Genomic DNA, 13,828 nt, shown 5'->3' with positions numbered 1-13,828 from the left:
AGAGGAGGCTGAGCGGAGACCTCATTGCTCTCTACAGCTCCCTGAGAGGAGGCTGGAGCCAGGCAGGGGTTGGCCTCTGCTCCCTAGCAACAAGTGACAGGAGGCAAGGGAATGGCCTCAAGCTGCCCCAGGGTAGGTTTAGGCTAGAGATGAGAAGACACTTTCTGATCAAAAGGGTTCTCACAGTTGGGCACAGGCTGTCCAGGTTGGTGGCTGAATGCCCTTCTCTGGAGGTGTTTCCCAGAGGCAAAGATGTGATGCTGAGGGCCATAGTTTAGCCCCAACCTTGGTAGAGTTAAGGGAATGGTTGGATGGGATGAGCTTAAAGAGCTTTTCCAACCCAAACCATCCTGTGATTCTATGATGGATTTTAGCTATGCTTTGCTCAGTTTGTCACCCTACACAGTATCTACCACATTCATGACTGAAAAATGTGCAGCTTAAAGAGGATGGAACATGACAGACTCTACTAGAGGGGTAGACATTCAACTGCAGGGAAGGGCAACAAAGAGTGTGAGGGGTTTGGAGCACAAGCCCTGTGAGAAGCTGAGGGAGCTGGGGTTGCTTAGCCTGGAGAGAAGGAGGCTCAGAGGAGACCTTATTGCTGTCTACAGCTACCTGAAGGGAGGTTGAGGCCAGGTGGCCAGCACCAGAACAAGAGGCCACAGTCTCAAGCTGTGCCAGTGAAGGTTTAGGCTGGATGTTAGGAAGAAGTTCTTCATAGAGAGAGTGATTGGCCATTGGAATGTGCTGCCCAGGGAGGTGGTGGAGTCGCCATCACTGGGGGTGTTTAGGAAGAGACTTGATGGGGTGCTTGGTGCCATGGTTTAGTTGATTAGATGGTGTTGGGTGATAGGTTGGACCTGATGATCTCAAAGGTCTTTTCCAACCTGGTCTGGTCTATTCTATTCTATTCTATCCTATCCTATCCAAATCAAACATCCTCCAGCTCACCTTGAGATTGCAATGGATACTCTGACTGCAGAGCGAAATCTTGTGAAGCCCTTCGAGTGCTGGGTGAGGATCTGGAGCTCTGTATAGGAAGGCTGTCCACCCATGCGTGCGATGAGGGCCAGCGTAGCCTCTTCACACTCCTGGAAGCCACCCAGCAGCAGCAGCAAATATTTCTTCTGGTAGATGAGAGCCTTCCGAAAGCTCTCTGCCCGAAGGTATTTGCCATAAATTCTCTACAAGAGAAAACCACAAACTCCCCATCAGCTCCACTCATTATTACAGTTCTAACCTTGCTGACCTCATTGCTCCTCATTTTGGCTGGCAGTGGTTTTGAACCCAGGGCAGGATAGATTTGCATTGGGCAGCAGAAGGAAGTTCTTTATTATGAGAGCAGTGGAACAATGGAACAGGTTGCTCAGGGAGATGGTGGAGGCCCCATCCCTGGAGACATTCAACATCAGGCTCAATGGGGCCCTGGACTATGGCAATGCCAGCAACGAGCAGTGTGAGCAGTCTGGCAGTGCAGGCCTAGAGCCTGACATGGTGGTAGGCCATGCTCAGCATAAGTGCAGAGCCAGCTACCAGTGTACCAAAACAGTGCTGTCTTGCAGCATGTAACTGAAACAGGGCACTGGTAGCTATAAACACAGCAGGTTATCTTGGGACAACAGGTCATGCAGCTGCATCAACAAACCTCGCGTGTCATCAGTAGTTGGACCAATAATCTGTAATAGTGTGATGTGTGGTCACTCATAGGGAACCAATGAGTCCATGCCAACAAGGCACTCCGAGTTTATATCAGTTGTAGAAGTCCCCTTGCTAGCCACTTCTGCCTTTCCTATCCCTTCTTCTTCCATGCTTTACATTACTGTGCTATGCTTGCACCATAGGCCTGCACCATAGGCCTGCAATATTGGAACAATAAAGGAACAATACTCCATCATATTGGTCAGCTGTATTGATTCCAATCTCTGTCCTCGATACTGGACAGCCTGATCTAGTTGGGGATGTCCCTACTCACTGCAGGAGGGTTGGACAAAATGACCTCTAGAAGCCTCTTCCAACCCAGTGTGCTCTCTGGAGCTCACTATCACGGAGAAGGCTACCCTACTGCTCACACTTGCTCGATGCAGCTTCCTAATCTAAGGCTCAGCAGAGCAGCAGGAAATTGAGCACACACAGAGAGACAACACAGGGGCTTACATTCCTGGGGAGAAAAACCTGTGAATGAGATACCAGAGGATGGGAATTTTATACCGGAATGAATGTTTACTTGGAGTAAGCAAAGTGAAGGCAATGAAAATTGGCCCCAATTAACATGACAAGAGGAGCTGCAGTTGGTGTGTGGGCCACAAAGTCTCCTTACCCTTAAAACAGCATTGTCAGAGTCTGAGCCCAGCTCTCTGAGGAAAGCTTCGCTCCTGAGCTCTGCTCTCAGCTTGGAGATCTCTGCATCAGCTTGTTTCAAAGACTTCTGCAGGGACAGCTTTTCTCTGTTCCACATTTCCTTCTCAGAGGCCACAAGAGCGTCAATGTTAACTCCAACATCCGAGGAGGGTCTAGAAGGCTGAAGAAGAAAGCAATTGAGTTTGAACCATGCAGTCTGGAAATACCTGAGCTGTGTCACTTTAGGCAGTGGTTTGGTGGAGAGCTCATAAAATTAATGAGAGAAAAACTGCTACTGACTGGATTTGAGGCCATCCCTGCATCCTAGCACCTCAGAAGCAGTGAGTTTAGGAGCCTGCTCAATGTCCTAGAAAAATACAGCTTCTCCAAAAAAAACCCCAACACAAACCAAACCAACTAACCCTCCTTGGATGATACCAGCTTCATGAGCTTGAAGCTATCTGGATCAATTTGCTACTCATCAAGGTAATGAGATAGAGATCAAAAAGGAGAGTACATAGGACACATGATAACACTTAACAAAGAGAAGTTGGGTAAAATCATAAAGTTTAAATGGAAGAAGAACATGGATCTGATGGAAGGCCACAAAAATGATCAGGGAGTTGGAGCACCTCTGCTACAAGGACAGGCTGAGGGAGCTGGGGCTGTTCAGTCTGGAGAAGAGGATGCTCCAGGGAGACCTAATAGCAGCCTTCCAGTACCTGAAGGGGTCTACAGGAAGGATGGGGGAGACTATTTACAAGGGCCTGTGGTGACAGGATGAGAGGCAATGGCTTCAAACTAGGGAAGGGCAGATTTAAATTGGGTATCAGGAAGAAGTTCTTCACTATGAGAGTGGTAGAACACTGGAACATGTTGCTCAGGGAGGTGGTTGAGGCCCCTTCCCTGGAGATGTTCAAGGTAAGACTTGACTAGGCCCTGGGCAGCCTGGTCTAGTTGGGGATGTCCCTGCAGACTGCGGGGAGGTTGGACTGGATGACCTTTGGATGTCCCTTCTGGCCTGGGCCACTCTATGATTCTGAGTCAAGAGACACTGACAGCAGGGCAATAACAATTCCCATCCGTTCACCCTGCAGAGGGAAGCCAAGCCAGACAAAGCTCCATCACTCCCAGGTAGGTGATGAGGACAAAGCAGGATGCTTTCACGCCTGTCTGCACACCATGATACCAGCATAAGGACATACATAGTCTCCAGAAGCTTGTCTCTGCTGGTGTCTTCTCAGTTCTTCCTCCAGTTTCATGACAGCATTCCTTAAGTTGTTCTTCTCTTCACTCAGCCTGCTGACAAAGCCTGTCAGCTCAGCATTCTGCCTCAGCAGCCTCTCAGTCAGTGAGCTGGATGGAGTCCCTGGTGGTAGCACATGCTTCAGCTGGAAGACAGACAGAAGCCAAACACAACTTCTCTTAGATCCAAGATGCCAACTTGAAAAAACCCCCTGGCTTACAGTGAAAAACTTGGCAACACCTTGGTAATAACTTAGATAAAGTAAATAGAAATGGAAACTATAGGTTAATGTGGCTCTCTTCTGGGCTCATCCTGTATATCATAGAACCATAAAAAGGTTTGGGTTGGAAGGGACCTCAAAAATCATCCATTTCCAACCCCCTGCCACAGGCAGGGACACCTTCCACTAGACCAGGTTGTTCAAGGCCCCAGCCAGTCTGCCCTTTGAACACTACCAGGTAGAGCCTCCACAACTTCTCTGGGTAAGCTGCCCCAGTGCCTTGCCACCCTCATGGACAGAAATTGCTTCCTCATGGCTCATCTCAACCCAGCTTCTTCCATTTTGAAGCCATCAGTCCTTGTCCTGCCAGTTCATGCCCTTGTCAAAAGTCCCTCTCCAGATCTCCTGGACACCCCCTTAGGTACTGGAAGGCTGCTGTAAGGTCTCCCTGGAGCCTTCTTTTCTCCAAGCTGAACAGCCCCAACTCTCTCAGCCTGTCCCCACACCACAGATACTCCAGCTCTCTGATCATCTTGATGGCCTTCTTTGGACCTGCTCCAACAGTTCCATGTCCTGCTTATGTTGGAGGGATCCAGAGCTGGCCACAGGACTCCAGGTAGGGTCTCAGCAGAGCAAAGGGACAGAATCCCCTCCCTGCCCCTCCTGCCCGTGCTGCTTTGGATGCAGCCCAACACAGGGTTAGCTTCTGGGCTGCAGTCTCCCATTGCTGGCTCATGGGGAGCTGCTCCTCACCCAGCACCTCTGAGTCCTTCTCCCCAGCTCTCTACCAGATCTCCTAGGTTCACAGTGCACACTCCTCCGTCTCCCTTTGGTAAAACCAGGGCAGTCTGAGTAAATGTGTTGTATCAGTGTGACACAGGAAATACTGGAGGTGGATTCGAGTATCAGGAAATACTGAGTGAATTTCTCTCAGTTCCAGAAGTGCTGCCAAAAGGAATCAGCTCCCTGCTGGTTTCTACTCACAGCTCATCATCCAAGCCCTACCACCAAAATTATAACACTGCACTCTCACCTCTTCCAGGCAGGACAATCCAGGCAGCTTCTGCAGCTCTGAAACAGCCTCTTCAATAGCATTTTGTACTGAAGTGAAGTCCTGGTCATCTGCTGTTTCAAACTGGAACCTGCAACAGAAGGGACAGCTTCAGCAGCAGCTACAGTCTGACCCCAGCAGGACTTCCCTGCAAGCCTTGAATCTGGGGATTTTTCAAGCTAGAAACACACTCAGCACTGGGGAGGCTACACCTTGAGTCCTGGGTTCAGTTTTGGGGCCCTCTCCACAAGGGCATTGAGGGAGCAGGTCCAGAGAAGGGCAAGGAAGCTGGGGAAGGGTCTGGAGAGCAGGACTTGTGAGAAGCAGCTGCGGGACATGGGGGTGTTTAGTCTGGAGAAAAGGAGGCTGAGGGGAGACCTCATTGCCCTCTACTGCTCCATGAGAGGAGGCTGGAGCCAAGTGGGGATTGGTCTCTTTTCCCTAGCAACAAATGACTGGAGAGGAAATGGCCTGAAATTGCACCAGGGGAAGTTTAGGTTGGAGATTAGGAAAAATTCCTTCATTGAAAGGGGTCTCAAAGCCTGGCACAGGCTGCTCAGGGAGGTGGCTGAATCCCCATCCCTGGAGGTGATTCCAAGAGGCAGAGATGTGGTGCTGAGTGCCACAGTTTAATCCCAGCCTTGGTAGAGTTAGAGAATGATTGGACTGGATGATGTGAAAAAGGGCTTTTCCAACCCAAACCTTTCTATTCCATGAGTCTAAATGTTTCACAAGAGATGTTTAATATTAAATCACCACCACAGCAAAATTAAAGCACATTCCCCATGGAGCTAGTACCATGCTTGTTGTTTTTCTAATGGATATAGTAACCTGAGATAATAAGAATCAAGGTTAGTTTAACTTGAATACTACTTTTTTTCTGGGAGAAGCAAGGGAGTTGATAATATCAATAATCCCTATATTTGTCCAGTTAGAATAGAACAGAACAGAATAGAACAGAATAGAATCAACCAGGTTAGAAAAGACCTTTGAGATTATAGAGTCCAAACTCTCACCCAACACCATCTAATCAATTAAACCATGGCACCAAGTGCCCCATCCAGTCTCTTCCTAAACACCCCCAGTGATGGTGACTCCACCACCACCCTGGGCAGCCCATTCCAATGGCAAATCACTCTTTCTACAAAGAACTTCTTCCTAACATCCAGCCTAAACCTCCCCTGGTGCAGCTTGAGACTGTGTCCTCTTGTTCTGGTACCGGCTGCCTGGGAGAAGAGACCAACCCCCACCTGGCTACAACCTCCCTTCAGGTAGTTGTAGACAGCAAGAAGGTCTCCTCTGAACCTCCTCTTCTCCAGGCTAAGCAACCCCAGCTCCCTCAGCCTCTCCTCACAGGGCTGTGCTCCAAACCCCTCCCCAGCTTTGTTGCCCTTCTCTGGACACTTTCCAGCATCTCAACATCTTTCCTAAACTGTGGGCCCCAGAACTGGACACAGGACTCAAGGTGTAGCCTAACCAGTGCTGAGTACAGGGCAGAATGACTTCCCTCCTCCGGCTGGCCATACTCTTCCTGATACAGGCCAGGATGCCATTGGCCTTCTTGGCCACCTGGGCACACTGCTGGTTCATGGTCAGCCTACCATCAACCAGTACCCCCAAGTCCCTTTATGCCTGGCTGCTCTCCAGCCACTCTGTCCCCAGCCTGTAGCACTGCATGGGATTGTTGTGACCAAGAGAGTGAACTGTTTTATTACTATTTTCTACTATGATGCTCTACCTACACCATACACAGATACAACTCAGCACATCTCAGAGAAGAAAAGTAACACTACAATTTTGCTGTAACTTATAAGGGATCATGCTGAACACAAAAGATTTAGAGCAGCCCTTGGTACTCTGTGACCCTGAGTTGTATCAGTAAATCTCAAGTAGTGGCACATGCTAGAAAAGTTGTACAACCCTAAAATCAGCTATTGCTAGAAAGATGCTGAGAGGCCTGGAATGTCTCTGTGATGGGGACAGGCTGAGAGAATTGGGACTGTTTGGTCTGGAGAAGAGCAGCCTGAAGGGGGATCTCATCAATGCTAATCAATACTTCAAGGGTGGATGGAAGAAGGGTGGGCCCAGGCTTTGTTCAATGGTGCCCAGGGGTAAGGGGCACAAACTAGACCATCAGAAGTTCATCTGAACATGAGGAGGAACTTCTGTAATGTAAGGGTGCTGGAGCCCTGGAGCAGGCTGCCCTGCGAGGTGGTGGAGTCTCCATCTCTGGAGACATTCCAAACCCGCCTGGACATGTTCCTGTGTGACTTTCTCTAGGTGACCCTGCCTTGGCAGGGGGGTTTAACTCTGATCTCCAGAAGTCCCTTCCAACCCCTACCCTCCTGTGCTTTTGTCTGCAGTGTCTGGATTAGGATTAAAAGCCAGCCTGCTAGCTTGCTGGTTGCGATTAACCAAACCCAGCAGCTGAGGACTGCTCTGACCTGCTGGCAGCTTTCCGAGCCAACTGCTTCAGCTTTGGAGCTGTGGTTTGCAGCTTTCGTTGGATGTGTTCCAGAATCTCAGTAGCAGCAGAGAGCTCTCCTCTTCCTGTCAGCATGGGGTAGGTGGATTCCTTCACCTCACCTCCTTCTGTTTTCTGCTGGAGAACCCATTTCCTCGTTCTGTCATTGGGTGTATCCCAGGTAGTCTGTAGGTAAAGAGGTGTTTATATACACAGAGAATGCATCTGGTCCAGTGCTTGAAAATGGAGACACAGAATTAGCAGCTTGAAAAAGACCTTTAAGATCATTATGTCCAACTGTTAACCCAACAATCTGAAACACACCCAGAAACTGAAGAACAGTTCTGGTACAGAAAGCAGTTTGCTGCTGCTGTGTAGCACTCAACAGTTATTTAGGTGCCCTGGAGAAGAAGAGGCTCCAGGAAGGCATTAGAGCAGCCTTCCAGAATTTGGAGGGGGCCTCCAGGAAAGCTGGAAACAGACTTTTTCCCTTTTAGCAAGGTACAGACACTGAGCATGGCAGAAAGGCTGCTTCTATCACAGTTAGCAATGCACCAAACATCCTGCCTCTAGCTGCAGGTAGCTTCCAGTGCTTCAGAAGATTAAAGCCAGGAGCTGAATTAGATGAAGAGAAAGATTTCATTCCTGGCTCCGCAGACAGCTGCCAGAAAGCACGGGCTGATAGCAGGATGGGCAAAAACGTGGTTAGCAAATAGGTGTGGAATAGGGAGGAGGCTGAATCCCCATTTATGGAGGTGTTCCCAAGAGGCAGAGATGTGGTGCTGAGGGCCATGGTTTAGCCCCAGCCTCGGCAGAGTTAGACAATGGTTGGGCTGGATGAGCTGAAAGGGCTCTTCCAGTGAAAAACATTCCATGATTCTAAGCCTCCTGTCAATCTGCTCCAGGGACTACCCACAAGTCACTCACCCAGCAACACCTACCTCCTACAGTTAAGTTTCTAAAGAGTTTTGCAAGTAATTCTAAAATCATTGTAGAAATTCCCAAAGCTTTTGTGAGAGAGAAAGAAATTTACAGGCAACAAACAGTGGTTGCAACTTTCATTCACCTAAAAATCAGGCAAAATTCTTAACTTAGTATTTTACCTTGATGTCTTCCTTCTGCTCTGGTTGCTAGCATGTCCATTGTCATGTGTATGCTTGTTTGCTAACTTAATTAGTTAATGAATGAAGCTGTTGGGAGATCACTTTCCAATGCTGCAAAGAGCACTTGTGGTTTATGAGCTAGAGATGTGGTGCTGAGGGCCACAGTTTAGTCCCTGCAGTGACCGTGCAGCATTCCTGAGCAGTAAGAGCTCATTCCTCTGCCTGGGTGCAGGGAGTATCCCTCTCCTCCTCTCCTACACCAAGCCACGGAGTCTGTGTCTACATTCAGATGCATTTCTCCGGCTCCTGCTGCTCCTCACACACCTCTACAGCTCCAGCCTCAGAGCATGTGTGAATAATTTTGGGCAGCAAAGTGGGAAGGTTTCCCTTTCCCTGGTGCCTGCAGTTTGTAGCCTGCAGGTTAACACCGTGAGTAAAGGCACAGACTTACACAGTGCTAACTGAGTGACAGCTAACAGCTAAATGGCACAGGTCAGCATCACACGTGGCTCTCAGAGCTACTATACCTCATTTGCTGTCCTTTCTGCTTCCTTTCTTCTTCCTTCACTCTCCTCCTCTTTTTTCTGCAGCTCTTGGATTATTTCCTGCAACCTCTTGGTTTCGTTCCCTAATTTATGGACTTCTTGCTTCTTTTCTCCAAGTTGCCACTGAAGGTCTTCTACTTTGGACTCCAGGTCATGGAGTTTCTTCTGTGCTATTATGTTAGCATCTTGTTCTTCTTGTAGTGCCTTCCTGTGGAGCTGCCTTTCTTTCTCCATTTGCTGTCTCACTTGCACAGATTCCAGTTTATACTTCTCCATCTCACTCACTAACTCCACTACACGGTCATGCTTTTCATCCATTTGTTTCTGTAGCTCTTTCAGTAACTCCTCAGATGGAGTAGGTGTTCCAGCTTGCCCTTTCTCCTCAGCACTTTGAAGCTGAGCACACAGCTCTCTTTCCCTCTCCAGGGCACTGCTGATTTCCAGAGCTCGAACCCTCTCCGACTCCAGGAGCACCTGCAGCTCGGAACTGCGGCCTCGCTCTTGTGACAGCTGGGCAGCACTCGCTGCTTCTTGGGAGTCAAGCTTCTGCTGCAGGTCAGTTGACAGCTGCTTCTCCTGCTCCAAAAGCTGAGTTAGCTCTAAGTTCTTTTGCTTTTGATCTTCCAGGGAAAATTTTAAATCCTTCCATGAGAAAACAGAAGAAAAGGATTGATTAAAGCCACGTCGTCCGCGCTTCGCAAGCCTGCTGCCTCTACAGGTCTTGCCTGCAACAGGTTTGCTGTTCCCAACTAATATGACATCACTCTGAATCATAGAATGCTTTGGGAAGAAGGCACCTTTCCAGGTCAGCTAGTTCAACCCCCTGCAGTCAGCAGGGACATCTGCAACTGGAGCAGTCTGCTCAGAGCCTCAGACAACCTGACCTGGGGTGGCTGCAGGAACAGTTCCAGGCCATCTCCCACCTCTCTGGGTAGTGTGGGACTTCTCTCTAGTCTGAATCTCCCTCTTTTAGTTTCAACCCATTATCTCTTGTCCTGTCACAACAGGTCCTCCTGGAAAGTTTATCCCCTGCTTTCTTCTTGGCCCCTTTGAAGTTCTGAAAGGCTACCAGGCTGAACAACCCCAACTCTCTCAGCCTGGCCTCACAGCAGAGGGCTTCCAGCACTCCCATCATTGCTGTGGCCTCCTTGGGCCCACTCCAAACAGGTCCATGCTGACATTAGTGCTATGAATTGACATGAAATTATAGGAATGCTGATGTGAAAACAGATTACACACCTGATTAAAGCAGATTACTTGAGCCTCTAGTCTAAAATCAGATCATCCTACAAAGGAATATTTGGAGCACAGGCTTTGAAATGAGATACAAACAGCCACAGTGGTGACACTGTAGACACCCAGCTGGTTTGACTTGCTCAAAGTCTGAAAGTGACTTTGCAGGCTAAGATTTGAAGATGTAAATAAATCCCTGATGGTGAAATGATTGCTTTTTTGGTCTTAATACTTGTACTAGGATACTGCCCTCCCTTGCTCTATCAGATACTGCAGAGAACCACAGAATGCACTGGGTTGGAAGGGAACATCAGAGGTCATTTAGTCCAACTCCCCCTGCAGTCAGCAAGGACATTCCCAACTAGATCAGGTTGCTCAGAGCCCATTCAAGCTTGACCTTGAATGTCTCCAGGGATAAAGCCTCCACCACTTCCCTGGGCAACCTGTTCCAGTATTCCACCATCCTCAAAGTAAAGCACTTCCTCCTAATGTCCAGTCCCAATCCAGCCTGCTCTAGTTTCAAACCACTGGCTCTTGCCTTAGTACAGCAGGGCTTTTGTAAATAGCTCCTCCTCAGCTTTCTCATTCCAAGGAAGCTGCTAATGCATCTTCTCCTAAAGCAAACTCCCTGATTTGGTTTTGCTGAGGAGAAACTGCTGGTTTTGAAACTGAGACAAGCATACATCCTAAAGCATACTCTTAAATACTATCTTTCAGGAGCTGGGTTTGGGGAAGAGCTAGGTGTAGCCACTTCAGCACCATCCTGTCCCTCTGAATCTCTGAGGGCTGTTGTGCAATGTAACAACCTTTCATCTTGGCCCTGACAAGCACAGTTGTAAAAGTGCTATTGGTTTAAATTTGCAGCAGGCCTTTTTCTTTCCTTGACACACAGCATCTATACATCTGCAAGTGCTCAACAGACACAAAGATGTGGAGCTGAGTGACATGGTTTAGCCCCAGCCTTGGAAGAGTTAGAGGATCCTGCTGTGGCAGAGGGGTTGGACCCTATGATGTCTGGAGGTCCCTTCCAACCTCTAATGTTCTGTGATTCTGTGATGGTTGGGCTGGATGATCTCAAAGGGCTTTGGGCTGGATAATCTTAAAGAGCTTTTCCAACCCAAACCATTCTTGAGTACTGTGTCCAGTTCTGGGCCCCACACTTTAGGAAAGATGTTGACTTGCTGGAACATGTCCGGAACAAGGGCAACAATGCTGGGGAGGGGTTTGGAGCACAAGTCCTATGAGGAGAGGCTGAGGGAGCTGGGGTTGCTTAGCCTGGAGAAGAGGACGCTCAGAGGAGACCTTATTGCTGTCTACAATTACCTGAAGGGATGTTGTAGCCAGGTGGGGGTTGGTCTCTTCTCCCGGGCAGCCAGCACCAGAACAAGAGGCCACAGTCTCAAGCTGCACCAGGGGAGGTTTAGGCTGGATGTTAGGAAGAAGTTCTTCATAGAAAGAGTGATTGGCCATTGGAATGGGCTGCCCAGGGAGGTGGTGGAGTCACCATCACTGGGGGTGTTTAGGAAGAGATTGGATGGGCTGCTTGGTGCCATAGTTTAGTTGACTAAATAGAGTTGGATAATAAGTTGGACTCAATGATCTCAACAGTCTCTTCCAACCTGGTAAATTCTATTCTATTCTGTGGTTTTATGGTCCTCCTTCTATAACCCTGCTGCTGCAGACAGAACAGGAAGCACACATTGGACAAGAATGTAAGCTGAGATGAAATGTTAACCAAAAGAATATTTCTGTGCTCCCTGATGTTCCAGACCATTTGGGGTTATGGAATACCTCAAGCTCTTCTCTTCCTCTTTCCTCACTGCGTTCCATTTTAGCTTTTTCCTTTTCCAGAGCCCACTGTAGCTCTCTGGATTTTTTCTGTTCACTGGCCATTGTATCCTTGAGAACATCTAGCTCAGCTGCTTTTTCTTTAACTTCAGTCCTAAAAGAGAAAGGGAAAACATTTAGATGAGACAACGATGGCTCTAATCCTATCACAGCTACTTGACACCATTCCATATTCTGCACTGAAAGCACTTCCTGTGTCACACAGTAACTAACAGTGGAAAGCCTGCTTAGCAGAACAAAGCCCCACACAAAAACAGAGCAGCATTGGTCAAAAATGATGAAGCCTGGAGAAGAGGAGGCTCAGGGGAGACCTTACTGCTCTCTACAAGTTCCCAAAATGAGGCTTTAGACAGGTGGGGATTGGTCCCGTCTCCCAGGCAACCAATGACAGAATGAGGGGACACAGTCTCAAGCTGCACCAGGGGAGGTTTAGGCTTAAGGTGAGGAGAAAGTTCTTCACAGAAAGAGTGACTGGCCATTGGAATGTGCTGCCCAGGGAGGTGGTGGAGTCACCATCCCTGAAGGTGTTCAAAAAAGGCTTGGATGTAGCACTTGAAGCCATGGTTTAGTTGTCAGGAGGTGTTAGGTATTAGGTAATAGGTTGGACTTGATGATCTCTGAGGTCTTTTCCAACCTGGTTGACTCTATGATTCTATGTCCAATTCTGCTGACTTTCTAATTGCTGGTTGTTATTAATTGGTGGCTCAGAGGCAGTTGATGCTCAGATTAATCCAGTCACTACCCAAACTGTGAAAGAATGCAGGGGAAATGCATCTTGCTGCCATGTGGCTCAAAGGGAATAAGAGAACAATCTATAGTAAAGGAAAAAAGAACATCTATGCCCTGAATTTTCTTTTATTTGCAAATTAATTTGGCATCAAATTTGTGAAAGAATCATTCTCCTCATGAAGGAATCTTGGTCCTGAAGGTCTGCAAAGGCTACAAAGCTATAAAGCAACACAGATTTAAACTCTGTCTGAATTTGTTATCTCTAAGTGAACATTAAGATACTCATGCATGGGCATATCCATCTGGTAAAGGCATAAAGAACAATGGCTTTCTTGAGTGCCAAATATTGGGCCTGCAGCACTTAGAAGCTGTTAAATTTCATATGGCAATACTTGCAGAGACATCTTAACTCTGCAGTTCTTTTTGTCCATGCTCAGCTTTAGAAGTAGAAAAGCTTTTGATAGCTATTGTATAGTTATTAGCTTGTCTAACATTGTGGCAGTTTTAGGCTGATGCCTAGGAAGATTTTCCACAGAACTCGAGTAGAAAGTGGTAGAATGTAAGTACATTACCGTTGGATAAGGGAAACCAAGGGAAACCAAGGATAAGGTCTAAATAATCTCCTTAGTCTGATATAAAGTTACTTGTATAAACTACTTCTGTCTCGTTCTCAGCCTCTTTGCTCCAGCAGATACCAGCTGGTGGCTTTTGCTTGGCTGTTGCTGACTTTGGCTGTGTTCTTGTTGTGGCTAAGACCTAACAAGCTGCTCTCTGCTTTTCCCTTCTCTTTTCTCACTTGGCTCTGGCCAGCCTGATCTAGTGTGGGGTGTCCCTGCCCATGGCAGGGGGGTTGGAACTAGATGATCCTTGTGGTCCCTTCCAACCCTGACTGATTCTATGATTCTATGATTCTCTTTCCCCTTGTACAGGGGGGAAGGAGGTGGAGAGGGGGAAGCTATTGGTAACCCCCTGGTTTTGTCCAGGAGGGCTCTTGTGTTGTTTATAGATTGTAAATATATACAATATTTTGTACATATTCATTGCATTTC

At 47.9% G+C, this 13,828-nt stretch overlaps 1 protein-coding gene across 1 annotated transcript in view; it reads right to left on the bottom strand.

The window, feature by feature from the left end:
* The window catches only part of AKAP9 (A-kinase anchoring protein 9), a 106,766-nt gene that overhangs the window by 5,447 nt on the left and 87,491 nt on the right, over positions 1-13,828 (bottom strand). The window contains exons 40-46 of the mRNA XM_054160930.1: positions 11,994-12,144; positions 8,952-9,611; positions 7,302-7,507; positions 4,840-4,948; positions 3,546-3,731; positions 2,321-2,521; positions 955-1,187 (exon numbers count right to left, since the gene is read on the bottom strand). Of these exons, the coding sequence (XP_054016905.1) occupies positions 955-1,187; positions 2,321-2,521; positions 3,546-3,731; positions 4,840-4,948; positions 7,302-7,507; positions 8,952-9,611; positions 11,994-12,144 (1,746 nt within the window). The remainder of the gene's footprint in view (positions 1-954; positions 1,188-2,320; positions 2,522-3,545; positions 3,732-4,839; positions 4,949-7,301; positions 7,508-8,951; positions 9,612-11,993; positions 12,145-13,828) is intronic.

Source organism: Dryobates pubescens, chromosome 4 (genome assembly GCF_014839835.1).
Source record: "Dryobates pubescens isolate bDryPub1 chromosome 4, bDryPub1.pri, whole genome shotgun sequence".
Classification (NCBI taxonomy): domain Eukaryota; kingdom Metazoa; phylum Chordata; class Aves; order Piciformes; family Picidae; genus Dryobates; species Dryobates pubescens.
The sequence above is the reverse complement of the archived record's forward strand: the minus strand, read 5'-3'. Positions and strand labels throughout refer to the sequence as shown.